We start from the raw sequence: 27633 nt of genomic DNA, 5'->3' as shown, positions 1-27633 counted from the left end.
TGTTATAACAAAAAGGTCGGAAAAATAATATTTTAAATATAACTGACATTCCATGACTTTATTATAAACATGCAACAATAACTTTTTTTTGCAGATACAAAAAAAAGATATGCAAGATAACAGCAATCCCAAGACGTTTTGGAAGTCTATGAGTCAAAAACCATTTTTTTTGTATGATGAAACTTATATAAATCTCAAAATCTGTTTTCAGCGGCAGCTACACTCCAATAATTTTGGAGTCCGGTTGAAACCTTTACTTGTGTATAGGATTTTTTCTACAAAAAAAGATTGAAGTAAAGATTTGAGTTAATATATATTAGTTTATCCAATTTTTAATTGCTGCGTTAAAAGCAAATTTGTTAAATTAAAGCTCTAAAATTTCTGTTTTTAAATATTTAAAAAAAGAGTACCGTGCTTAACCGATACTTGTGTAACTTCCGATAGTCGAGCAGTCCGGCAACGCCGCGTGGTATATATCAACGACCGCGACGGGGTCACACTGGTGGAAATTAAAAAACTAATTTAATTAACCCAAAGGACTTAAAGGCACCCTCAACGAACGGCCATCGCTGGCGACATGGAAGCGGAGCACCTGAAACGTCTGGAGGCCAAGGAGGTGGACCACATCCCCGCCATCCTCGGCGAGTTCAACACGAAGGTGAGTAATCTCGCAGAGAATCCCGATGATTAAGACCCCGGACCCCTCCCTTTGGAATCTTTCGCCCACAGAATGCGGACCTGCTGATCTTCGACAGCTTCCGCACGGACAACCAGTGGCACGAGCTGTGGCTGGCCATCTTTGGCATTCTGGAGGACCAGCAGCTGAGTCACTTGCATCCGCAGTGCCTGAACACGGTGAGGATTCTCACGCGCGACGAGTTCAGCCTGCAGACGAACTACATCGAACAGGAGGTGAACACGCTGCTCCGGCTGGCCAGGATCGAGGCGGGCTCCCTTAAGCTGCCGGCCACCCCGGATGAGCTGAAGCAGCAGGAGCGCGAGGAGCCGCCCAGCCAACTGGACGAGCCCAGCCAGGCCCAATCGGAGGTGATAGCCGAGGCGCTGAAATGCCTGTGCAACCTGGTCTACCAGAGCTCCGACTGCCGGCGCCAGTGCCTGCGACAGCACTGCCTCGACGCGATCCTCAAGCGGGTGGCCTCCTCGATGCGCCATCCCTGCGCCCTGGAGTACTACGACATGAAGCTGCTCTTCCTGCTGACTGCCCTGGAGCCGGCGGCTCGGTCCCGCCTTCAAATCGATCTCAATGGCCTCACCTACATGACCAAGTGGCTGGACGACAAGCTGGGCGAGGAGACCGCCGGCGAGGAGCAGCTGAACATAATTTGCGAGCTGCTCAAGGTGATGTTCAATGTGACCAGTGCCCCGGACAAGAGTCCCAACGAGTACGAAATCCAGAGCTTGCATTTGACGGGAGTGCTGCGGGAGCTGCTCCTGCGCTTCGGCGACATGGCCACAGACAAGGACCGGGCAGTGGTCACACACGCCATCAATCTGCTGACCAACATATCGGGCAGCTGCCTAACCGAACTCACCCTGCGCTGCTCCAATGCCGAGGTGGAGTCCCTCAAGGACAGGGAGCAGGACAAGGAAAAGGAAAAGGACGCGGAGGCAGGAGCCCGAGCAAAGCCGCGCCAGTGCTGCTCCCAGTGCTTCGAGAAGCGCAATGTCCGCAGTCTGGACATTCTGCTCCGGTATCTGCGGCAATCCCTGGCCCAGCAGGAGGCCGAGGCCAGCTCGCACGAGCTGCTCTCGCCGGTGCTGACCGTGCTGGTGAAGTGCGCCCGCAGCGACCGGGTGATGCGTCACTATCTGCGGCAGGAGATTCTGCCGCCGCTCCGGGACGTGAGCCAGCGTCCGGAGATTGGCCAGGAGCTGCGCAACCATCTGTGCCGCTTCCTCACACTGCCCGCCATGATCCTGCGCGATCTGTCCGCCGAGCTGCTGTTCGTACTTTGCAAGGAGGACGTCGGACGGATGATCAAGTACACGGGATATGGCAACGCGGCCGGACTGTTCGCCAAGCGGGGCATACTCGACTGCCGGCGAGTGGAGGGCGCCGACTACTCCTCGGATAGCGAGGACAGCGACACCGAGGAGTACAAGCAGCAGCAGCAGGGCATCAATCCCGTGCTGGGCTGCGTCGAGCCGCGCAGCAGGTCTCATTTGGACGACATTAGTGAGGAGCAGAAGGAGTACGAGGCCCTGCAGCTGGTCAATCTCATCGAGCAACTGCGTCAGGGCGGAATCGTCAAGCCGGCGCTGATTGACAAGGACGGGCGGCCGCAGCCGCTGGAGCACATCCTCCAGCTGCAGGAGGAGCTGCCGCAGCAGCAACTCGACCAGAAGCGGAAAACCTAAGCCTGAACCGAATCCCGGGATCTGCTATGGCACAACTTCCAAAAAGCTACCAAATAATCACCCTACACTGCATTTATTTAATAGGTATACTATCGAATGTAGCTTTGAATGTGTTCCAAAACCAGAATGGCTTCGCATTGCTTTCGCTTAATTGTTATATGTTTTATCTGTCGTTAAAAATAAGGATCAAATTGCGAATTTTAGTTAATGATTACTAAATGACATTGCTCCGAGAACATCTCATTATAATCCCACAAGTTGGTATTCAATAACGAAGTATTCTCGTTTGGATTTCCATGCAAAGCTATAGGTACTTAATCATTTAATTCGATAATGATTCACCTGTCTTCTAAATGTTGTAGCTAAACTATGTATTATTGCTAGTGCTAGCTAAAATCATTATAATCGATCGTATTAGAAACAATTTGTAGAAATAATCTCTCACCTTTTATAAATTATTTAGCTATGAGTTTGACTTTGTTCTTTTTGCCATCTAGTTTTGCCTACTGATTTGTTCAGCAATTTGGAGTTAATACCATAGCATTCCTTCCCATAGATAATGTACCGCTTGAATCGATAACTAAATGCAAAACAATCGTTGGGGTCTTCCAATTCCAGGAAGTGGGAAGCAGATCAACATAAACGAAACGAAAACTGAATTATATACACAGACGATCGCGCATTGATCAACAGATAGGCAAATCTCTGAATAATCTTTGTAGTACTTAAGTGCATGTATTTATAAAAATCCCACTTTTACACTTACGATCTAAGTACGGGCTGAAAGAATGGCTCCTATGCGGATTCTCGGACCTAAAAACTGTCTTATAAGACCTATTTCATACCCGGCTCCTAAATTATAAACTCTATCGTAACACTAACTGTAACTGTAGGATCTAGCTAAACTAACTAAAAAGTGTGGCGCCTTTGGTTCCCACTCATCCTCAAATTGTTTGTATCCAAAGCTATTCTATGTTGTAAATTCCGCATCAAGAGGGTAAAGAAAGGATTCTGAAACTTCAAAAGTCACGTGTCTTTGATCTATATACAGGAAATCCTATATAGAGCTTTATTGTGTTCAATTTGCTATAGCGATAGAAGACCTAAATATATACAACATACAACAGAACGTAGTAATATTTGTTGCCGTTAATGTGTGTGCGAGTCTTAATGTGCGTCTATCCTAAGCTTAATAATAAATCAATCAACGTCTTGCTAAATCAATCGAACTACCTATTTTTCTATCCATTGGAGGCGAAGCTTCGGAAATGCATATGTCTTTGTAGTATGAAGAAATGGGAAGGCTTTAGATGTTGGAAAGACAGGATTAGACCATCCAATTAAAGAATAAAAAAAATACTTACATCCCTTATTATCAATTATTAAAAAAAAAAAATATATTCCGATTAAAGGACCTAGGAGGACCAATATTGGTTCGTAATATATCCTATCAGAAAAAAAATTCTATTCTCTTAAGGGAATAATATACTAGGAATAGGAGAAACTAATACTATTTTCAAAACCATTTTCAAACATTGATCTATAACCTTATGTCAAGGATTCCTTAACCAAATCCCCAGAGAAAAGATTACCAAAGATTCACTAATGCACATGCGTATATATTGCGTCAAGACTGGGACAATTACCCAAGAACAGTTCCGCTGATTCCTTGAGAGAAGTTCGCCTCCTGGATGTCGTTCTCCCGCAGTCGCATGGGATCGTAGCGAGGACCGCTGGCGGAATGGTGGTGATGATGGCGGTGCACCTTGTGGTGGAGTCCCAGGGTCTCGTGCTGCTTCCTGCAGGCTTCCAGCTGGGCCTTCAGGCGCTCCTGCCGTAGCCGGTGCTCCTGGAGGCGCTCCTCCAGCTGTCGGGTCTTCTCGTTGCGCTCCGGGTGCACCGGCTGGTCCCTCTGCCTTTGCCGCGCCTCCTCCAGCATGGTGTATTTGGGAAAGTAGTTGGCATACTGCGTGTGGTGCGGGTAGTTCCGCTCCTGGGACAACTCCGACCCGGACTCGCGTCTCCCGCTGTCCGGCGACGAGGAGTCACTGGCCACCGGCTGTTGGTGGAAGGGATGATAGCAACTGGCCCGGTACACATTGGCCAGATCGGGAATGTCGAACTCATTGGTGTCGTCGCGGGTCAGGAACTCTTGAAGCTGGCGCTGCCGCTGCTTCTGCTGCTCCCGGCGGAAGAGCTCATACGACTGGGAGCCGGGATCCCCACTGCCCTCCGGCAGGGGTTTGCCATCCCCCTCCTCCTCCTCCTCTGGCTCCGAATCCTTGTGGGGCTGGAGTTTCTTAATGTGGTACCGCAGGTTATTGTGGTTAAGCAGATCCTGGTGGTCCTGGACGAAGTTCACCAGCTGCTCCTTGCACTTCGCCATCTCGGCCTCCAGGTGGTTGATCCTCTGGCGATAGCAGACGCTCACGCCCGCGGGCAATATGCCCGGGTTGTCCTCCTCCTCCCGCTCCGCCGGCACCGAGTCGCCGCCCACCCGGTCCTTGTCCTTGTCCTGGTTCTTCTTCTTCTTCTGGGTGAGCTTCTCCACCTTGCGGGCAATTTCGCTGAAGGCCTTGGCCGTCGCCTCCTGCTCGGCCATCTCCTCCAGCTGCTCGCGCTCCTCAGCCATCAGCCGGAGGTTCTCTGCCACCTGCCTCCTCTGGAGATTCATGCGCTCCCGCTTCTGCCGCTGCATTTCGAGCACCCGCATCTTCTCCTCCTGGATTTCCAGCCGGCGGCGCTCCATTTGCTCCTTTTCCCTCTTGGTAGCCTCCACTTTCTCCCTGGCCTTGATCGCCTTGCTCAAATTGGATCGCAGGGATCGATTCCTTTGCAGGGCCGTCGACTCCTCCGCCACCGGAACACTCTTCGCTGGAGAACTATCGGTGGTCGTGGTGTTGTTGTTAGTGGCGGTGTTGGGCATCTGGGCCTGGAGCACGGCCTCCATATTGGCCTTCGCCTCGGCACGGAACTTGCCTTGGGCCTGGACCTGCGTCTGCCACGCGGTGGTCTTCTTGCGCGGCACAGTGGCCGCTACGGCAGCCAATTCCCGTTGGAACACCATCCGGTGTTGCCGGCACTTGGCCAGGTGCCGTTCGGCCAACGACAGAGCTGCTCCGGACTTAGCTAGTCGAGCCGATGGCGCCGGTGGCTCTGCCCGGATGCCATCCTTGGAGGGGGGACGTGCCTTCGGCAGGGTCGAGCAGGAGGATGGGGCCACCGGCTGGAACGGCTTCGTCTGCTGGACGATCCTGCGGGTCAGGGTGTTCGCCTCCGGCTGATGCAGCTCCATCTTCCTGTCCGCCTGGCTCGGCTGGTTGGCACTCAACGTCCTGGGGGAGGAATGGGGATGAGTGGAACACAGGTGATTCTCCCGGCGGGGAGGTGGTAACTCAAAACAGGGTCTACGGTTGGGTTGGGTATAGTGTGCTTGCTCTAAGGAACTAATATATGGTCCCTTGAACTATATCCTAATACTTTTTCTAAGGAAGTTGGGATCACAAGATCATTCGGTATAGTTTGTAAGGTGCTTATATAATTCTTTTTTATGACATGCTTAATATTATTAAAAGTATTAAGCTCTATTTAATACCTTATCAAGGTACATACCTGAATAGGTTCCAGATGCACTGCATCCTGGAGTCCAGTTCCAGTATGATGACATCCCCACATGTCCCTTATGATCACTCCACAAGCACCAACATCTACACATTCATTCGCGGAAACTTCCGGTCAACTGATATATCGGTTGACCATAGCAGCATGGTCATGAATTTGATGCTAGTACTAATTGGGAATTACAAGTAGTCACTAAAATTGTCGATGACGTGGTCAATTTTTCAAATTTACAAAATCCACGCCATCGATATTGTTAATATTTTTAATTTTAAAAACGATGCCCTGAGTGCGTAATTAAAATTCCTAACCATTTCCGGTACAATAGATAAGCGGGGATGTCATCATACTGGAACTGGACATTGTGCATCAATAACCTCTCCAGTCATGTACCTATTTAATATTAAATTGGAAATTTTTAATAAAGCATTACTTAAAATAGAGTGGGTTATTTTAAATCATTTTTTCCCCCAAAACTTAATATTATTATGGTCTTATTATTATAAGATTATTTTCGACTTGACATTACAAGTATTTGATGTTTGATATTTGTATGATAAACCAATTTTCTTACATTATAAACGTAAGATCCTTAAACCAATTTTCCAATAAACTAATTTTCTTACATTATAAACGTAAGATCCTTAATATTACACTTTCTTACAGTACATACTTATAGCTAAGCATTTAACAAGATCTTAATATAGTAAGATATAGGAAAATTAAAAATATTATAATAGAAAATGTGACCCTAGCATTTAAACTTATTCTACAAAATATATAGTGGTCCTTCGGTCTTCTTGCTAAGGATGCCTATTCCTATTCAGCTTGGTGTTCTATTGGCTCTGGCGCGGATTGAGGCGCCTAGGATGCGGCTGTCGGTGCCTGGAACGATGCAGTCGCTCCTTCAACGGGGGGTTGTCTTTCTCTGTTGACTCCGTGGAGTCCTCGCGCTCCTTGGAGGTGTCCTGCTGGCAGAGAACGGACGTGGTTGTTGCGGCCGTGGAGGTGGCGCGTCTATGCTAGGGACGACGGTACCTGGAAGAGGGGACGAGCAGCTAGAGAAGCTCCACCAGCCCTCCCCAAACGACAGCCCCCTAACCAGCAAAGATCCCAACCCAAGATCCCCGAGGAACTCACCTGGTCCGCGAGACCACTCGCTGGGGCTTCGTGGAGATCTCCCGGATGCTGGACGGCGTGGCATTGCTGATCGTCCGGGCACTGCCCCTCGACTCCCGGCCCACCATGTCGTACAGGCTGCTCCGGTACTGGTCCACCCCGTAGCGCACGTCGTCCTTCAGCGGCGGATGGATGTCCACGCGGAGCTCCATATCCGCGGAGGAGGTCCGGAAGCGACTCACATACGGATGCTGGATGGCCGCCTTGGCCGTCAGCCGTCCGTGGGGATTCAGGACCAGGAGGGCCTTCACCAGCGATATGGCGTCGTCGCAGCAGTTCCTCAGCATCTCGTCCAGCGAATGGCGGCGGTCGCGGTGGATCTTCTTGCTCAGCAGGGCGGTCCCGAAGCTGGCTCCGATCGACTCGATGTCCCGCTGGGTCACATCCGGCAGGGCCAACACGATTTTCTCTATCTACAAATGGTTATTACCCCAACATCCACTTTATTAATTTGCGCTCATTGGGTTCCGGAAAACTTCTCGGGTGCCATAACGCCCAGTGAAATAAACATGGGCGTTATTTCGCTGCCCGTTATTGCATGCCCTTAAACTCCTCACCTGATTGACAGTGCTGGTGCCTTGGAACAGGGGTTTCTGTCTTATCATCTCGCCCAGAATGCAGCCCAGACCCCACATATCAATGCCTTTGGTATAACTGTAAAAATAATTTTAAGATTAAGATTTTAAGATTTTTGAGAAGTTACAATACACAATTTTTTGGACCAAGTTACGACTGGAAAACTGCAAAAAATTCCTTCTACCTATTTTGTGATCCAAACAAACTATGTTTTTTGGCAATCATTTTGCGAAATAAGGTCGGAATATGGAATGCCATACCTCGTTGAGCTCGTAATTAAATTTCCAATCGATTGGCAATCAAATCCGGAAACTTTAATTTTTGACCGATTTTCGCAAAAATATACGATGTTACCCCTTATGAAAAATGTGAAATTTAGTCAAAAAATAAATTTTCCGGAATGTGATGCGGATCGGAAGCCTATGTTTTTAGCTGCTCAAAACAGTCGGTCTTTTAGCTGTGCGCCTTCTTTTGACCAAGTTACGACGGAAAAACTTAAAAAAAATATGGGTTTTTTGTCTGAAATCATTCTCCCTATTTTTTGACCCAAACAAACTACGTTTTTTGGCAATCAATTTGCGAAATTGGGAATGTCATACCTCGTTGAGCTCGTAATTAAATTCCCAATCGATTGGCATTCAAACACGGAAACTTTAATTTTTGACCGATTTTCGCAAAAATAGACGATGTTACCCCTTATCAAAAAGTGAAATTTAGTCAAAAAATAAATTTCCCGGAATGTGATGGGGATCAGTAGCTTAGGTTATTAGCTGCTCAAAACAGTTAGTCTTTCAGCTGTGCGCCTCGTTTTGACCAAGTTACGATTGAAAAACCTCAAAACAATAGAGCTATTTTTGAAATCCCTCTAACCATTTTTCGACCCAAAAAACCCAAGGTATTTTGGCTAGATCGACTCGGCTAGTGATCATGTCGGAACGCTTCCTTTTACTGTTACATACTTTCCGACGAACATAGTATACCCTTTTACTCTACGAGTAACGTAAAAGTAACGTGAAAGTATTGATCCGGAAATCAAACGTGTGTTATAAAAAGATTTCTAATTTAGATTTTTAATTTCAATCAGGTGTGAAATGATGTACCTAGGGTACTCACTTTCGACTAGCCACTAGAATTTCGGGGGCGCGATACCAACGGGTGGCCACGTAATCGGTCAACATGCCCTGGTGGTCCATATCATCGAACTCGGCCTTGCGTTTGGTGGAAAGCGTGCGAGCCAGACCAAAATCAGCCACTTTGAGTCTGGGAAAAGACATTTAGAAATGCATCTATGAGTTACCAGATGGTCGGGAGTGGTTCTCGCCTATCCAATACCTGCATTTGCTATCTATCAGTATGTTACTGGGCTTCAGGTCCCTGTGGATGACGTTGCCCGAGTGCATGTATTTGATGGCGTTGATCAGCTGGTACATGACGAATCGCTTGTGAATGTCCTTGAGGACATCGCCCTTTTTGATCACATTATGCAGGTCGCTTTCCATGAACTCGAACACCAAGTAAAAGTCTAAATTGTTGCCAGCCCTGCATGATGAGAAAGGGAATAGCTATATACATATATTTTAAAGGATTTGCAGGACCACCCACTTGAAGACATCCATCAGCCTGATGATGTTGGGATGGTGGCGAAAGGCACGCAGAAATATCACCTCGCGGTAGGTGCGCTGGGCATCGGTTTCGTCACGAAAAGCATCGAATATCTTCTTCAGGGCCACGGTGTCCTTGTTTCGCTTGTCAGTGGCCTTCCAAACGATGCCGTAGGCACCTTTCCCCAAGCGCTAAATGAATTGTTTAATATTATTATGATCTATGTATGAGAGCTTGGAAATACCAATACACTTTTACAATAAAGGCACTCACAGTGTCCTAACAAAACTCAAACTGTTAAGATTAAAGATATTCAAATCAAGGTTAAGGATTGGTACTAAATGGATTCTTTCTTAGGTATGAATAAAAAAACGAACTCAGTTCAAAATAATTATTAATCCTTCCTAAAATAAGAATGAAGTGCTTATTTCTTTTGGTTAAATTAATTTCAAAAATTTTAAAATTAATTTTCCATACAAATATTTGCATGATTGAACATGATTTTTTATGAACAGAACTTGTTCTCACCTTTCGGACATCGAAGACGCGCTCTACATTTTGGTCCAGCTCATGGATGCGACGCTCGTGAGCGGGAACGTTGTGTTGGTGGGCCATTGGCTGCTCCTTCTCCTTCTCCCGCTCCTTGACCTTGTCCTTGTCTCTATCCTTGTCCCTGTGCCTATCCTTGTCCCGGTTGTGGACCCTGTCCTTGCGAACCTCCTGCTCGCCGGGATGCTGGGACTTCTTCTTCGCCAGCTTCGAGGTGTCGACGCACCACCAGCTTCCCGAACTGGCGACCTTTTGGAGAGCTCCACCCTGCAGGGCAAGGCCTCGAGAGGTCCACCACGAAGCAGCTTCCCTGTGGGAGGATGAGATGGAGATCAGTGGTCACCACTAGCTGGCATCCACAGCCACATCCACGTCCACTTCCACTTCCACTGTGGCTGTTGCTGTTGCGCGTGGCAGTGGCAGTGGCGCCCGAGTGGTTTTGCGGCTCCAACTGGAGCATCTGGGACCCTCGTCCTCGTCCTCGCGTGCTCGCTCCCATATGCAAACGGCATCAAGTATGTAAAATAAAATTAAACGGCAACAAAACAAATACAAAACTCCACAGAGGAAAAAAAAGTAATGAGGAAAACTTTTTCATAAATATATTTTGAATATTCGATAAATCAAAATTTGTATATTTAGTTATTATTAAAGTTTTTGAGGATCTAGATATATGCGAAAATTCGTTGAATTCTATTTAATAAATATGTATTAAGTATTAAATTTTAAGCAAGTTATTGGACGATCTGAATATATTGAAACATTTTGTAAACTTTATTTCATAAATACATATATTAAGTATCTAATGAATCAGCCGTTTTATAGCAAGATAAAACATTTGGCGATCTGAATACATTGCAAAATTTTGTAAATTCTAAAAATATAATATATAAATATATAATATAATAATTCTAGAAATATAAACATACTAAAATATAGTAACACAAAGAATTTGATTTTACACCTTCAATAAAATACCAATATTGATGGGGTAAGTGGGATCAATCAAATGGCTTTTTTTTGTGAGAAATGATCATCGCTTTCTCTCTCTGCATGCAAATGCACCGGAAACGGAACAACGGCCATAACGGGAGCACAAATAAAAAGCGAGAAAAAATAGCAAACGAATAAATAAATCGCGAGGCGAACCTGATTGAAACCGAATTATTGTTAGATCGATCGGGGAGAAGGCGAAAGCGAAAACGAGAGCACCAATTGGATGGCCTGGCTATGCCTACAGTGGACCCTCAAGTGCCCAGGGCAACGTCATGGGCAGTGGGACGCCGGTACAGCAAACCAAGCCGAACCCTATGGATATTACTTCATTGTTGATCTTATATTTTTTAGTTAAACATAAATATTACAATTATCTTATAAGATGATATATTTTCTTTAATAATTTAATCAGATAAATATATATATTTTTTTAAGTAATGTTAGTAAGTGTAAGTAAGAAATTGATGATCAATTTAGGTATTTCTTTTATAAATTCTCCAGATATATTAATATAAAAAAATATAAGTATAGAACAAAATATCGGGGTGTTCGCTGTATTACTATTACTATTACTTCGCCTACTTCAATTTTGGTTGCTTTTATTAGTGTTGCTGCAGGAAACGCCGCAAAACAATCAAATGGAAATACATGGCATGCAATCTGACTGAACCAAAATCACCAAAAAAACATGGCAAATGAATTTGTTTAACAAATAAATAGGCACAAGTACACTCATATGGCAAGGGTAACACAGGACTACACACATCAAGCTAAATCGATCATAAGTTTATATCATGCATCATAACTATGATGTCACATTTGTTAACTATGAAAATATGTATGTACATACTATATACTGATGAATTCTGATCTCACTGCAAGTTGCTATTCACAATAATAGGCTATAGGAAAACTGGCAATATAACTAGAAATTAGACCGAAAATGATGTTATATGCGCTGGAAAGTAAGCACCTTAAGTTGCAGGATCGTGCGCCTTGAAATGCAACCCTGTTTTGAAGTTACTTTGCTAATAACTAGATAAACCAACTGAAAGGATCAAATCCAATGAAAATAATTTGACTTTCTTAAATTTGTAGGTTGTTATTGTATCCCCTGATAAATTGCATAATATCCAACCGAATTTATTTGGACTTTGGTCCAATATACTTATAAAAGTAGGTAAGTATTTCCAGCAAATCAGCTCTCTGTTGGCTAGTGTATCCCCAAAACAACAGCAACAACGGAGGGATTGAATTTGGCACAAAAGTTTTGAAGTGGAGCACGTCACTTACCCGTAAAAGGAGGCAGGATTCGCAGGATTCGTGGGGTGGTGGGCTCACTAGGAGTCGGTGGATATGTGGGGATTGCAAGTCAACTGGCAATTTGCACAATAAAAATACAAAATATATATAATGAGGAACGCAACGCGAATCACAAGATGTAACCAGAACTGCAAGAGAGCGGGGCTTTCGGTTATATGGTTTCCAAATATCTGGGGGTACTCCTTCTGGGACAAACCTGCAGTCAGTGTGGTGAGCTGTCCTCAAAGTTCTCCGAGAAGCAGTTCAGGAACACAGAAAACGAAACGCGTAAAACAAATGCCACACACAATCCTTTTCTATCTGATCCTGTTCTGATTTGATGTTCTACCAAACTCTAGATCTTCTCTCTTCGGTTTTCGGGGCTTCCCAACTCCTTCAACTCCTGTTATAGTCCGTGGAATTTGTTTGTAATTTACGTGGTTGCTGTTTCTGTTTATCGGCTCTTGTTGTTGTTTTGTTTGTTATAACACCGATTGAGTTTTCGGTTCAGCTGCCGCGACTTGAAAATTTTAATGTTTCACTCGCGGACCACGCGCGTTTTAATTTGCACAGATTTTATTGGAATTGAAAATACGGATATTCTAGATGAGGAACGCGGAAGGACGAGTCCATATGACCATGTGTGGATGGTGCCTCCGCCTGTCACGCCTCGGTCACGATTTTACAAAGTAAAAGATTCGAACCAGATACAAAAAAAAAATGTGTGTGTTTGACTATTTTGGAATCGGGTCTTGTGTGAAGTAGAAAAATTCCGGACTATAACTGGCATGATCGTCAGCTCGTCTGTCGTCCGACAGCCACAAATCGCCACGACTACTTGCTCATATCGTATGTAGATCCTATCCTATCCTCCGTTCCGTTTCCGATTCGTTTGCAACCTCGACTGCACTTCTTTCCTGGGTCCCGGGCTGTCATCCCTTCGATGTCCTGCTCCCTCGATTCCATTCCATTTTCGAGGTCCTGCCGTTTCCAATGGTTGCCCCCCGCCTCTCTAAAAAGTTTCCTGGTGGACCCTTGCTTGTCATTCACCCTAAACCTATTTCACATATTAACAGTGCCCTTTCCTTACTTGATTACAGATATAAATAAATCTATCCTTAGTAACAAGGTGTATCTATGCGTAGAAATCGGTAGGTAAACGTTGAAAGCGTTTATTAAATTTCTTTTTGATACAAAAATATGTAAGGTTGTAATCAAGTTACTAATTTTTTCATATTTAGGTAAAAATATATTATTCGATTTCATCACTTAGTGAAAAAATACATGCTGGACCTTAAGAGTTTAAGCATGTATTTTTTTTTTTACTTGAAATATAGAACTACTTGATTTGATCAAATGTACCATGACATTTTTATTTTATATCTTATACTAATATTTTCTATACAACCTATAGATAATAATAGAGGCGCTTAAAAAATATGAATTTAAATTATTCAATTACACCTAAATGTAAACCCAAGCTTGATTTCCAAATTTACAGCAAAAAAAAAACATTTAACAAAAAATAATTTATGAACAGAAAACTTAGAATTCCTTGGAACAAAATTTGAAAATTTCCCGCCTAAATTTACGTACATAATTCAAGAAAGCTTAAAGTTCAACTTAAGAAACTACTTTACTGAGATTAAAATACTTAATGCTATAACAAATACTCAGAGTATCTACAGAAAATACAATAGTTCACTTAAAAGTACTTTAGACAAGACGAATGATTTCCCTGCGCGAGCTGGCCGAGCGGGGCATTTCCCGTTTTTATGGGCAGGTTGCTATCAATAAATGCATATTTGATGCTTAGTTTTCAATAACAAACATGGGCGTACCCCGATCCTGGCGCGTAGCAACCTCCTTCTTGCCGGGAACGGGAACTCAACAGCCGGCGAGTGTGTTATCCGGTTGCCCGGAGGAACGCGACACCAGAGACATGCTTCTCCTGCGGAGTGGGTGGTAAGTGAAAAGATTGCTGGGCTCTCGTACAAAAGGGTTTCTTGCATGTCAGTTTATTGCTTGCTTTAACTACGCTTAGAGGAATGGAAATCTATGGCTTTCGCTGCAGGTAGATTACTTTAGTTTGCTGATTTAGCAGGGCTTGCTGCTGCTGCTGTTGCTGTTGCAGTTGCTGGAGTTGCTGCTGCTGCTGTTGCTGTTGCAGCTGCTGCTGCTGCAATTGCTTTTCCTGGTACTGTTGCTGCTGCGCCAGCATCTGTTGCTGGTGCGCCTGCCGACGCTTCTGTTTCTCGAACTGGGCCAGATGCTCCTGCTGCTTGCGCACCAGCTCGTCCATCACCTCGTGGTTGTATGTGGAGTGCAGCATCAGGCCCAGCAGATTGGCCCGCGAGGTCAGCTGCTGGCGCAGCATGCGCTCCTGCTCCATCAGGTCGTCCATCTTGAGCCACTGACGCACACGCTCCAGATCGATCTCCGCTCGCCGGATCTTCTCCCACGCGTAGTGCTTAAAACAGTTCTTCTTCGGCGCCCGGCAAAATTCGCCAGTGGGGTTGAACGCGTTGTTCACCAAGGGTGAGCCGCACACATCCGTGTCGTTCACCTTGGGATCCTTGCTGTGCTCGGGACACAGTACCCTTAATCTTTTACAGTAGGTCTTACTTGCTGGGTTGTAGAAATCACAAAACATATTGTTGCCCTCCATGCGCGTTTGGAATATACTGCCGAAGCTGGCCTGCGATTCGTATTTGTTGAAGCACTTCTCCATGTGCTTGATGGCCGTGCGCGAGTGAATCTCGTGGCCGCAGGTGATGCAGTACATGCTCTGCTCATCCTCCGCGTCCCCGGTGTCGTGTGGCCCCATCGCGTCGATGGAGCTACGGTTGGCCCGCTCCACCACCATGCCCAGCTCTTCGGAGCGCTTCTCCAGCTCGGCGAGGGCAAAGCGCACCAGGGACTGCTTGTGCCGAATACTCTCTAGCTGCTTGCGTGTGTCCTCGGCGGCGCGGCAGGGCGTTAGGTTCCACTCCTGCAGGCGCTGCGGCAGGACCTGGAAGTTTAAAGGATTTCAGTGGTTACAAAGGTTTTGTGGACTACCCAAAGGCTGCGAACCTGGAAGATGCGGTTGGTAGCAAGCTTGAAGCCGCACTTGTCGCTGCAGTACTTGCTCTGCGGCCTCGCCTGGCAGCAGCAGCCGGGTCCGTGGCACTGACGCATGCCTTCCAGCTCCGGATTAAGGAACACCTCCGGGCTGGCCGCGCGCAGGCCCACCTTCACCTTGCGATCCTTGGGGGCCGCCTTCTCGCGCTTCCGGCCCGGACCCGCCTGACTCTGGGGCGCCTCCTTGACGGGGCCCTGGGCCACGCAGGTGCGGAATATGCAGCGTGGCTTGTGGCCCACGCGGACGCGGCAGGCGTCGCACTGGTTGCAATTCGGACGCCGGCATCCCTCGCAGGTGCCGCATCGCTTGCCCGCCTTCGGTTCGCGGGCGTTGCTGTTCTTGCGCTTCAACGGCGCCGTCGTCGCAGGCGGCTGCAGGCTAGCCGTGCCGGGCGCCAACGGCACGCCGCCAGGGACACCAGCCGGCGGACCCGATCCCGGGGCATTCAGACTCGTGGAGGCGGCATTCGAGGCGGCCGTCCGTTCAGTGGCCACCAGGCGGAAAATGGTCTGCAGCTCGGGGTTCTCCTTCTTGCAGCGCCGGCAGTAGTACTGTTTGATGTGCTTGGCCTCCTTCTCGGTGATCCCGATGCAGTCGCCGTGGTACCACTCCTCACAGCCATCGCAGCCGCTGGAAGAGAATCAGGGAACAACCTGGTTAGCAGGGACTCCTGGCTGGGCATCGGCGGACTCACATCATAAACCTGGAGCAGTCGGAGGTGCGGCAGATGCAGTACGCCTGGTCCTCCTGCTTGAGTATGGTGGCTATCTTTGACTTGCGCTCCGGCAGGTCGAACTCCCGGGCGATCTCCCGCCGGATTTCCTCTTTCTGTGGGCAACAAATTGGAATTGCTGTGATAATGACCATTGCGATCGCCGCCTGCTTACGGTTTTCTTGTACTTCCGCTTTTCCGCCATGCCGCTCCGATCTCTCCGAGAATTCAAGTTCGTGAATTAACGTCCGTTCCAGAAAAAAAATAAACTATTAAGAATGGTGATGGCACTCTAAGCGATAGTTTGTTAGAAATGTGCCAAGGACTTATCGATGGTTGCAAGTTGAAATTATGGCAAATTAAAGTTTGGTAAAAATGCCATTTAAATTGCCTTGTTATTATTATTTATTTATATAAAGCTAACTTTAGGCCAAAATATTAAAAAATATTAAAATAATAGTAAAGTCCCTAAAATTTATAAAACTTAACCGGTCCATTCAGTGGCACAGGTAGTTTTGAATTATTTGTCCTTCAATTCGAATTTATAACTTAAGTTTGTTATTCAATTTTTTAAATTTTGCTGACTGTAGTTTCATTGTGTAATTTTTTTAAAAATAACGATATTTTCTGTCATTAAACCGAACATCGATAGTCAAATCAATTATCGATTAATCACCAGTAACATCGAGTTTCTCCCATGTTTAATAACCGCGCGTTTTGCCGCATTTTGTTGGGATTTTCTGAATTGAATTGAATGTGAATTATCCGGCATAATGGCGGCCCTGAGCAACTTGAAACAGTGCCCGCCGTTTTCCACGCTGCCGGATCTGGCCCTGCGGCACAATCACATCCCGGAGCTGGAGCGCTACCCGCAGATAAACCTGAACCACGAACTCCTGGCCCATCCGGCTGGACAGAGATTCTACGGCGGCCAGAGCTTCGTGCCCGTGGACGAGGGCGTTCTGAAGCGTATTACCCGCACCTTCTTTGACGGCGGATTCTGGGAGTCGCTGGAGGAGGCGCGCAGCCCGAAAAGCCGCGAGCAGGCGCCACTGATTGCCCAGGCGGGTGACCTCATTGCCCAGATTTTGGGTCTGGCCACCGGGTTGCGGCTGAAGATCCTCCCGCACACCCAGGAACTCAGTGCAGAGCGCATAGCGCAGTTTGTGGAGACAAGGTGGATGGAATCACAGATATACCCCCAATAGATAGTTGACCGTTTCCCTTCGTTTCTTTCAGGGATTGGCTGAATAGCGATGTGCGCTTTCTCGCCTGGAACTGGCACTTCTTCAGCCTGGCCGTGGCCGGCGTAGACGATGTGGTGCGCATATACTTCAAAAATTCCAGCGCCGCCACCGCCACTGTTTTGAAGGTGGATAGATCCTCTACGGGAAGCTTGATAATCTACTGAACTCTGTCATGTATTTCTCATTTTAGAGCCCCTCGCAAACGCAGATCACATGCATGTCATGGCGTCCGCTCTGCTCCGCGGAGATAGTGATTGGCTGTCGGCAGGGTTTATGCTTCTGGGAAGTGGACAGCAGTCTGCACTTGGGACGCACCAATGCGCCCAGCAAGGTCTTCAAACAGTCAGTCAGCCACACATGATCAAGCTCATTATATGTTTACTCACCCAGTGTTCTCCTTTAGTCCCGCCAATCTGCCAATTACCTCGCTTCAGTGGAACAAGGATGGCACCCAGTTGGCCACCGCCTCGATTGGAGATCGCTCCATCATCATCTGGCAGCCGGACAACGGAATGATGCAGCCACTCAAGCGCCTGGGTCCGCCGGGATCGCTGCTCAAGTGGTCGCCGGAAAACGACTGGCTGTTTGCGGCCACCGTGGACCGGGTGTTCCGCGTGTGGAACTGCAACCAGCAGTGGACCACGGAGCGCTGGGTATGCGGCCCCGGGGGCCATGTGCAGACAGCCTGTTGGTCGCCCTGCGGTCGCTTCCTGCTCTTCGTCAGCAGCGCCGAACCGATCATTTATCGCCTGCAGTTCGTGCAGCAGAGTCTGCTCTCGTGTAAGTACGAAAGAGCGATGTGCAAGTACACCAGCCCAGGGCAGTCTGTTTCCAGTGTCTGTTCTTAAGTTTTGGACAGATGCCAGGGAGCGATATACTGAGATATACTGCCCCAGATTAAAGCTGTCAGGAACAGGTTGGCGGCTGCCAAAGCTTCCAGACCGCCTGTATAATGCTGACTACAAGACAAAGTCCTACCAAAACCGCGCTTGCTTTTTAACTAACATCTTTTTTATGGGTCTTCCTTGTAGCCTCGGCAGATGAGAAGGAAATCCTGCCCATTGCGGACCTGAATGCCTGCAGCATCGATGCGAATCGCACGCTCATCGGTGGTCCCGCCCAGCAGTTGGCCTGGGATCCGCACGGCAACTACCTGGTGGTCACCTTCAAGTCGACCAACTGCATCGCCGTCTTCCGCACCTTCATTCAGAAGTTCGATCTACAGATATCGGCGGCCTACTATCTGAGCGGGGAAACGGCTACGGAGCATCCCAGCTTCATCTGCTTCCAGCCCCTCTACAAGGACAATGATCGTTCCGTACTGACCATCGCCTGGTCATCGGGCCGCATCCAGTACTACGCCTTCGACTGATCCCTAAGCTTAGTCCGTTTTCATTGTTATATTTTATTTGATTTGGTTTTTGTAAGCGTTAATACACAGTTAAACAGGACAACCATAGTTTGGCATCCATCAATGGTGGTGGATTGAGATGAATCCGCAGGGGTGCGGATGTGGGGCACAAAATTTCTTTTTAACGTGTTAGGTAATTGACTTTGAATCGAAAAAAAGTTATAAAGAACTCGGATCTTTCTAACCACATCCCCATTTTCATCTCTTTTCCACATTCGATTCAAATGCGCAGAGCGTTTTACACCTTTAAGGTAGTTGAACAATTTTCACAAAAATTCCTAATAGGTTAATTTCTTTCTTAAAATTGGTCCAACAATTGTTTGCAACTAAAATTTTTGATTATAAATATTTATTTTAAAATACTATTAGAACAAATTTAGACAAAAGAACAAGTAAAATCACATATTTTCTGTGGAATCATGGTGTTTTTATCTATAATAATCCTCAAAAAGCCGAGGTATCTTTGAATAGACTCGGTATACCAAAGAGATTATTGTCTGTAACCAAGTCTTCTATAGAATACGATTTCCTATCACTTACGACTGCCTTAAAGCTGCAAAGCGCTCCGCATAAACTTGAATATAAATATATAAATAATGGTATGTGTATACCTATATATAGTATATAGTATATAGTATGGTATATAACGTGACTTTCGATTACATAACAAAAAACAAAGAGTTAGATATCAAACATAATATGGGGAACGGTTGCTGAGGCAAAGGGATCACACTTGGAGCAATACTAAGTCATAATTTACAAACACACAATATAACCGCACAATACACTTAATCGAGAGTTGGTCCCCCAGATGGCCTAGATGTCGCCAAAGAAGTATCCCAGGGCGGTGGCCGCCCGCATCCGCACCAGCGCCTGTTCGTCCTTGAGCAGCACGGCGATCTTGCTGGCCACCGTCTCTGTCTGCAGGTTCCGCTCGCTGAGGAAGTTGTGCAGGATGCCTAAGATGGGAAATTGGTGTAACAAATATCTTATGGATTCCCAGGCATCAGGCTGTCTTACCAATCACGATGGCCGCACTGCCCCGCATCTCCGGCCACTGACTACGCAGCTGCGGCAGGCACGAGTCGATGAAGTCCTGGATGTGCTCGGTCAGCTCTTGGGCCTGGAGGGTACCGAAAAATATATTTAAAAATCCATTGGGCAAAAGTCGAAGACATTAGAAACTCACAATCATCTTGACGAACTCCAGCACGAAGCTGCTGTAGTTGAGCTGGTGGCCTCGCTCTTCGCCCAACTGTTGTTGGGCCATCTCCGCTACCTTTGGAGCGGCCAGGAGGCGGCAAACCCGCTGCAGAGTTCCCCGGCAGGCCGACACAATGGCCGCCTCGCTTTCGCTGAGATGGAGCAGCAGCGGGAAGAGATTGGCTACGAGCTGCTCCCTCAACGCCTCCATCGAGGAGGTGGGCGAGCTGCTTCCATCGTCGTGCTTGCCCTCGCAGATGTCACCAAACAGTTGGATGGCCGCCTCGCGCATCTCCAGCGCATAGTTGCCCAGGAAGGGTCGAATGCGGATGGCCAGCGAGACGTGGAAGGACTCCACCCGCTCGCTGGGCAGGGCCCGCAGGATTCCGGACAGGCCGCGCATGCTCTCCAGCGGAATGTTGATCAGGCAATCGCCCACCGGATCGTCGACGCCCTTCAGCAAGGCTCCGATGGCAGTTTCCGAGTAGCGCTTCGCCTCCTTTTCCCCCAGTTGTCCCACGTAACCCATGCCCTGGATGCTGAGACCACGCACCACCGCATTGGGATCCGACAGAGCCGCTCCGAGGTGGAGTAGAATGGATGCAGCCAGCTCTCCAGTGGGTTTCAATGGCACCAGGCGGGAGAAGAGGCCCACGGCGGCCACCCTTTGCCCGTCATGCGGCGAGGCCACGTATTTGCTTAGCGAGTTGACCAGCTGCCTCATCTGCGGACTGCCCAGCTGCAGCTGCTGACCCAAACCGATGGCCATGGGGGTCAACAGTTCGATGTAGTTGTGCCAGTCCGCGCTGCTCGCCAGTCCGGTGTTCACAGTCAGCACGCTGGCGATCTGCTCCATTTCCAGGTTGGTGAGAAAGGCCTGAAATCGGGGCAGTTATGATGATGGGTCTATACAGCTTATGGTCCAGTTGAACCCACCTGAAACGTTTCCAGGGCTATTTGGCAGGGATTGAGCTTGATCAGCTCCTTGTTCGGTATGAATCCAAACTTGGTCCTGCCCGAATGCGTTTGGTTTGGACTAAGAGAAGCGATTGATGAATTCGGGGCGGCCAGATTGGTGTAGCTGCTCAAGGAGGTCAGCAGCATGCAGAACATGTCCGCAAATCGTGTCTCCAGTTGCTAGAAACAGGAATTACTTGGTGTTAAAGAGTAGGTCTAAGGGATTCCTCTTTAGCACTCACCCCCTTGATGTCCTTGCAGGGCAGCATCTCGTGCAGGGCGCAGAAAATAGCAAACGGCTGACCGCTGGCCAGCTTCTGACGCTCGGACAGGGAGGCCTCCTGACCGCCCTCCTGCAAGGAAGCGCCGCTCAGCAGCTGCAGGAAGTTGTCTAGCGTCAGGCCCGTCAGCTCGGGGTCGTTGCAGACCAGGTGCCAGTACTCCACCAGGTTGGGATCGTAAGGCAACGGCTGGGCCAGCATCTCGGCGCAAACCAGCTTGGGATGGTGCTTGGTGAGGGCCACCAGGGCCTTGAGCACTCCGGACTTGGCCCGGGGCACCTCGCAGACCCGCAGGGCCACCAAACTGTCGCGCACCAGGTCGGGAATGGCGTGGAAGAGCTCCGAACCCTTTTGCTGGATGAAAAACTTGAGCACAACACTGGCCCCGATGGTGGAACTCTGCTCGGGATCACGCAGCGATAACAGCAGGGTTTTACTTTAACAAGAAATACGACAATTAGATACATATCTAAATATGTGGCCAAGGCGCATCCTCACCAGAACTGGAGATACTGAAAGCTGGAGATGCGCAGCGCAATGATCTTAGCAATGTCTCCAGCTAGGTTGTAGATCTGCTTGGGCTCGTCGGTGATGATGTGCTCCTTAATGACCTCGATCTCCTTCAGCCAGTCGGCGGTGCTGTCGATGCTGGCTATCGTCAACGTCTCGTAGATGCACGCGATCTCCAGCGTCTTCTGCAGGATATCCACGGACACCTGACGCACCGTGCCGTTTGAGTCGATGCACCTGGGCACGATCTTGCCCAGCATCTGACCCGTCTGATTGAACTTCGACGGGGCCTCGCAGCCAATTTTCATCGCCTTGATGTACACCTCCAAGGTGTTGTTAAAGACATGGCTGGCGCAGATTCGCACCTCGGAGTTACGATCCCGTGTCCAGCCCTCCAGGATGCCAATGATCAAGTCCAATGTGGCCGGCGAGGCGTCCAACTCGACAATGGCACGCACCAGGGCGTTCAGCTGGGGTAGCGATTCGTTGAGGTGCTTGGCCAGGAAGCTGTTGCGCTCATCCTCCTCCTGCGAGTCGAACTTCATCTTTAACTGCTGGGCGCAGCCGAAGAAGTTGCGGCAGGCGATCTCAAAGATCACACCGCCATCCACACACTCCTCGGTATCGGGACCACCTAAAGTATAGGGTAGGGTTTGGGTTCTAGTTGGGTATATATTAAAAGAGAGTCCTCACCTATTCTTATAAAGTCTGTGCCAAGCTTGAGGATTGTGGGCAGCAGTGGCAGGTCGTTGAAGGGCGCCTCAATGGGGATGTTGAAGACCGTCTCCATGATCTGCTTGCGGTGCCGCAGAGGCGCTGGCAGCTGCTCCTTGGTGGCGATCAACTGGTTGCAGATGCTGAGCAGCGTTTGCAGGATGGCCGACATGATCGTTTGGTCCTTGTGCACGGCCAGCTGTTGGATGAGGAAGCCCAGCATGGTGTCATCTTCGTCCAGGTGCTGGATGGACTGCAGCGGATCGGCTTCGTCCATGATGCGACCAAAGGCCTTGACCACCAGCAGGTTGCTCTTGTAGTTCTCTAGCTCCTTGTGCGTGTCCTTAATGAAGTGCAGGTTGCTGAAGAAGCCCGTGGAGTGTTTCCGTCCCCCCACTTGGGCCAGTTCGGTTAGCTTCTTGACCAGATGACCCAAGTGCTGCCTGGATATGTAACCCAGGGCTCTGGCGCAGGGTTCTATCCGCTTCTCGTAGTCTGCATGCTTGACATGTTTGTCCAATCTCTCCTGCCTGGCACTCGTCACAATGAGATCGATCTTGGTGTGGATGCAGGCCACATCGGTCACCTGGAGCAGGGTTAGGGCCACAGCCTGGAGCAGCATGCCTCGCTCGGCGCTCAGGTCGGGCAGTTGCCACTCGGAGTGCGGCAACTGCATGGGATACAAGTACATCTGGTCCGCCAACTTACTGGCGAGCCGCTGGGCAAAGTTCTCATCCAATCCGCCCAAGAACTCATTCGTTTCCAGTATGAAATCGTGCAGCAGCTGCCGGTAGGCACTCTCTCTGTTGATTTGCAGTAGGAGATCGGGAATCCTTCGCTCCCACAGCTCTTCCAGGGCGGGGTTCACCTGGGGATGATAGTAGCGCAGGAAACTGAGGACATTGGAGCAGCGTTTGATGCACTGTTGGTTGCCCAAAAGTGCCAGACACCTGGCGTAAATTGTCTCCGCTCCGGGGACAATCACCTTCCCGCGCTTGATCACACTGCGATCCTCACCAGTGGCTCCCAGGGAAACACCTTCTGGTGTGGCCTGTTCCGCGGCCGCATCTTCGCCCGCAATGTCATACTCTATATGCGGCGACTTGGCAAACAGACTGGCCAGACACTTGGCTAGATTCCCGCAAATATCCGTGTAGTCCAGCAGGATTAGGTAGTTCAGTAGCTCCCGCTTGAGCAGCTCGTCCAAGGTGCCCACCGTGGAGGCCAGCATGTACAGGGTGTTCTCGCAGCTGAGGACAAGATTCTCGTGCTCCTCCTGGCTGCCATGCTCTTGGCTCGGCTTGGAGTACCTGCAACTGTGCCGCACCACGAACCACACGAACTCCTTGTCCCGTATATGGGACTTTTGGGCCAATGCCACAATCGTTTTCAACAGGGTGAGCTTCATTTTGATGCCCCTTTCACTCAGGATCAGTTGCTTCAGGCACTCAATGCTGGCCGGAATGCGGTTCTCTATGTTGCCTGCACAGGAGTTGAGCAGATGGGTGAGTATCAGCAGGGATTTCATCCGTTCGCGTTCGCTGTTGTTCCGCAGATGAATCAGCAGGGTATCCATGATGCGGGTGGAGTAGGGATGATGTCCGGCCAGCAGGTGGAAGCAGCGCAGCACCTCGTAGTGACCCTTGACGGTCTGGGGCTTCTCGTAGTCCGGATAAACGCAGACCAGATCGAACAAATGGGTGACCAGGGCATCGATAATGCCATCCAAAACGGAGGCATTGAGGGTTAGATTTGTTTTCAGCACGGAGCACAGGAACTGGGTAACCGCATTCCTGTCCACACTGCGTCGATAGAGGGCGAGGATCTGGGGCACCAATCTGGCGGCCTGATCCTGAATCCGATCCTTGGGCAGCAGGGGATACATGCTGGACAGAGCTTGCAGTATCTCTACGCACACTTTGGGCTCCCGGGAGTGCAGCCACTGGTTGAAGAGAACGTCGTAGGCCACACTGATCTCCGTGGAGCAGTTCTCTTCCTCCCCCTTGCCGCACTCCTCCAGCAAAGCCTCGCTGAATCTACCGATGGCATAGGCATGTGCTTGCTTAATGTGATCCTGGCGAATTCCACCCAGATGCGGCTGACATCGGCTTAATATGGCCTTTATGTGGGGCACCACGCCAGCCGGATTCTCGGTGGCCAGCAGTCCGAGGCACTGCATCAGCATAAAGTGGGCCACACCATCGGCATTCGAGCCCTTCTCCTGGAGAGCCTCCATAACCTGTTCACAGCTCTCCGGACTGCTGCGTCCGATGGCCACAAGAATGCGCTGGGCGGGATTCTGTATCAGGGGAACGTGCTCCTGACTCCTGGTGAGTTCCTGCAGGGCCAGTGCAATGAGTTTCTGGTTGGCGGCCGGCGGAAGGGGAGTTTCCGCACCCACCACCCGACGAATGCAGCTGAAAAGAGGAATTCAAGGCGGAATTAGGGTGGCTGTTCAGTGGCGATCCTCTAGCAGTACTCACTCTAGCAACATGGCCACCGTCTGCTCGGTCATCTTGGGCTGCTGTGTTCGGTGCTCGCTGAGGATCTCCGCAGTCCGCTCAGGATGCGTCTCCAAGATCTTCACGATCGCCTGCTGCATGGCGACCCGCACCTGCTCCTCCTTGTCTGTCAGCCCATCGAAGATGTTGTGGAGAACCCCTGCGAAGGACAAATCAAGTATTATGTTTATCCAATAGATAATGTAATGTAATGTAAATCTTTAAATTCTTATTTATGAACATATAAATTATGACACAACTTTTATGATAAAATATCATATATCATATAATAAATTTACATTTTTTGAGGGATTTCATTTTAAAATACATTTTTTAACACCCGATTTGCAGTTTTTAGATTAATATACAAATTTTTTATATATCTGACTAAGAGCTATAGAAATATTCTGTATCACAGATAAGAAAGAGAACTACTGAATACAATAGATGAGTGACTAATTATATACCCTTTGCAAACAGTGAGTGGAATTAGTGAGAGTTATAAAAAAGTAAAACAATGGAGAGCATTCAGAAAATACAATGTACTAGATCAAAGTCAAGTTTACAGTGCAGTTCTGTTTAAATGCACAATACTGATTCAAAGCTTAATAATGTTGAACAAATTTTGGTTTGTAATGGATTGTATTCATATCAGTGCAATTCTTTTATATTATGATGGAAACAAGCATAAGAAATATTAGTAAAAGTGGATATATTATTATTATATATTATATTTTATTATAATTTTTAAATATTAAAATACTACTTTTTTGCACACAATTGTGTGACATTTAGAACATAAATACTGATAAGACCCAGAGTCTCTGACATATTTGCATAAACTAAAGATTTGAATATCTCAGTATTGGACAATATAACGAAATAGACTAGAAAACCGACTTATGATAATGATATGGCCAACAATACAAGCATCTAAATATGTACCTATGTGGAACACGTCATCCATGAGATACTAAGTGCAAGTGTATTGAATTTCCAGTGATATTCGAGAGGACCTCTCAATGTTCTTTTATTTTTCCAACTTTTAGCTGCAACCCAAAACACACCCACACACACACACTTACTGATGAATCAAATCAAATTGAATGCAATTTGTCGGTGTAATTGTGAAATATTGTTGTATTGATTTGTCATACCAATAAGTTATTGTTTTTTTGTGCTTTGTTTTTAGATATGCTTTTTTAGGGCTTCACACACTCAACAGGTCGCCATAATACACACACATATTGCGATACCTCCGTCTCTTTCGCACCTCCCCCTAAAGCAAAGGGGAGCCCACAGGATGCCCCGTTACTTTTGGGCGCTCATGTGTGTGTGTTGGCCTAATGCGTAGTTGTATTTTTAGAACAGGACAAAGGGCTGCCCTTTATCTTTATCACTAATCAGGGATTGGAGTGAGAGAGAGGGAGAGGGAGAGGGAGAGGGGGCGAAACGCCCCAGTTACCGTTAGGTTCTAAGCGTATGCGTGTGTGTTTGGGGGCTTATCTCTAATGTTTTCTTTGTTTTCACATCCCATTTTCTTTACCTTCCAAAATCGTTGGCTTATCAACAGGCGCCGCCGAAGAAGAGGAAGCAGCAACCGCTGCAACGGTATTTCCAGTGGCGGCGCTATTTCCAGCAGCTGATGTGTTGTTGTTGCCTGTCGATGAGGATCCACCCCCTGAAGGGCCACCCCCACCGCCCCCTCGCTCGCCCATCTTTTTGGTGGAACTGCGCGTTCTCTTCCACTTCTCCAGTTTTACGGGATTTCGGATAGCGATAGACTGACGCGCACTTCTAGATCGCGGAAAACCTCGGAAAAACAAGCGAAAAGTTGCGAAATTGTTTTTGTTTAACTAACAGTATGACCGTACTGGGAATGAAGAAAAAAGCCTTAGCGCGTTCCATGCATTAGCGAGGTTTCAAACCATATAAGATTGGCAAAGTTTAGTGTTACCCCGGACACAAGCCACAACATCCAATAGGAAATTCAAATATTTTCAATACAATTTTAGGAAAACTAGTTTTAATTATATAAGTACTTAAAATTAAAAAAGTTGTTTTTAAAAATAAGTAAACGATATATTAAGACCTTTTTTAAGTTACTTTGAACATTTAATTCTCTTTAACGTTTTCAAGTATACCTTACCAGAACGGAAAAAAAAAGTTTTTTTAAAAACAACGTATACGCATTTTTCCGAACTTAATACATTTTCTTGACTTAACAGCAAACCATTAGATTTTCTCGCAATTTCCGCCTCCGCAGATAAGCTGCTCTTTTCCCACGCTTTATTCCCACCGATAAAAAGTATTTTGCCTGTTTCCCTTCGGCTCGATAAGTCGGAGGTAAATTTTAAATAAACACTCTTTAACATGTTAGAGCCTTTCCCTTACTGTTTTAATTTGATATCAGTATTTCGACCACAGACCAAGGCTAAACCACAACAAGTTAGGCCCAATGATAACCTCTTATCACGCCTCTCCCTAAAAAAACACATGTCAATTCAAATCCGTGTTTTCTTTTCGCCAGAAACAACACACATTTTTTAATTAACATTTTGGTTTTGGATAACGCAAGTTTGATAACTATGTGAAATTGCAAATGGTAAAGGGATTTTAAAGGATTCAATTTAAAATAGATTTAAATATTATTATAATGTAAAATAAAATCCCAAATATTTTCTAGATAGACAAAGTTAATTAATGTCCTTTCAAAAATGAGGGGAAAGTTGGAAACCAAAAATTGTACCTAAAAAGCTCAGAAGTTTTAAG

The 27633-nt window shown here is 47.5% G+C and overlaps 6 protein-coding genes across 6 annotated transcripts; 2 read left to right on the top strand and 4 right to left on the bottom strand.

Annotated features, from left to right (window-relative positions):
* Positions 1–476: 476 nt before the first annotated feature.
* On the top strand, positions 477–3603 carry ric8a (ric8 guanine nucleotide exchange factor A). The gene is made up of 2 exons (XM_017081809.4): positions 477–658; positions 730–3603. The coding sequence occupies exons 1-2, from the start codon at positions 578–580 to the stop codon at positions 2377–2379; spliced, it is 1731 nt and encodes a 576-aa protein (XP_016937298.1). The 5' UTR covers positions 477–577; the 3' UTR covers positions 2380–3603.
* A 418-nt stretch (positions 3604–4021) lies between these two features.
* Positions 4022–6457, bottom strand: LOC139352158 (extracellular signal-regulated kinase 7-like). Its single transcript, XM_036820778.3, has 2 exons — positions 5992–6457; positions 4022–5714 (listed from the first exon to the last, which is right to left on the bottom strand). Exons 1-2 carry the CDS (start codon positions 6015–6017, stop codon positions 4022–4024), a joined length of 1719 nt encoding a protein of 572 aa, XP_036676673.2. The 5' UTR covers positions 6018–6457.
* Positions 6458–6894: 437 nt separating this feature from the next.
* Erk7 (Extracellularly regulated kinase 7) lies at positions 6895–13013 on the bottom strand. The gene is made up of 9 exons (XM_070997862.1): positions 12419–13013; positions 12193–12350; positions 9883–10213; positions 9355–9545; positions 9085–9291; positions 8866–9012; positions 7734–7830; positions 7138–7589; positions 6895–7035 (listed from the first exon to the last, which is right to left on the bottom strand). Exons 3-9 carry the CDS (start codon positions 9967–9969, stop codon positions 7020–7022), a joined length of 1197 nt encoding a protein of 398 aa, XP_070853963.1. The 5' UTR covers positions 9970–10213; positions 12193–12350; positions 12419–13013; the 3' UTR covers positions 6895–7019.
* Positions 13014–14188: 1175 nt separating this feature from the next.
* Positions 14189–16356, bottom strand: LOC108014966 (CXXC-type zinc finger protein 1). Its single transcript, XM_036820781.3, has 4 exons — positions 16213–16356; positions 16020–16153; positions 15277–15955; positions 14189–15214 (listed from the first exon to the last, which is right to left on the bottom strand). The coding sequence occupies exons 1-4, from the start codon at positions 16240–16242 to the stop codon at positions 14258–14260; spliced, it is 1800 nt and encodes a 599-aa protein (XP_036676676.2). The 5' UTR covers positions 16243–16356; the 3' UTR covers positions 14189–14257.
* A 370-nt stretch (positions 16357–16726) lies between these two features.
* Aladin (aladin WD repeat nucleoporin) lies at positions 16727–18738 on the top strand. The gene is made up of 5 exons (XM_017081589.4): positions 16727–17214; positions 17277–17409; positions 17475–17626; positions 17688–18064; positions 18316–18738. The coding sequence occupies exons 1-5, from the start codon at positions 16811–16813 to the stop codon at positions 18654–18656; spliced, it is 1407 nt and encodes a 468-aa protein (XP_016937078.2). The 5' UTR covers positions 16727–16810; the 3' UTR covers positions 18657–18738.
* Positions 18670–26731, bottom strand: c11.1 (maestro heat like repeat family protein c11.1). Its single transcript, XM_017081588.4, has 9 exons — positions 26408–26731; positions 24844–25021; positions 22340–24777; positions 21635–22280; positions 21098–21572; positions 20835–21035; positions 19885–20775; positions 19716–19818; positions 18670–19654 (listed from the first exon to the last, which is right to left on the bottom strand). Exons 1-9 carry the CDS (start codon positions 26577–26579, stop codon positions 19512–19514), a joined length of 5247 nt encoding a protein of 1748 aa, XP_016937077.2. The 5' UTR covers positions 26580–26731; the 3' UTR covers positions 18670–19511.
* Between the last annotated feature and the right edge of the window lie 902 nt (positions 26732–27633).

The sequence above is a fragment of the Drosophila suzukii genome, chromosome X, assembly GCF_043229965.1.
Source record: "Drosophila suzukii chromosome X, CBGP_Dsuzu_IsoJpt1.0, whole genome shotgun sequence".
Classification (NCBI taxonomy): Eukaryota; Metazoa; Arthropoda; class Insecta; order Diptera; family Drosophilidae; genus Drosophila; species Drosophila suzukii.
This window is presented reverse-complemented; position numbering and strand designations above follow the sequence as displayed.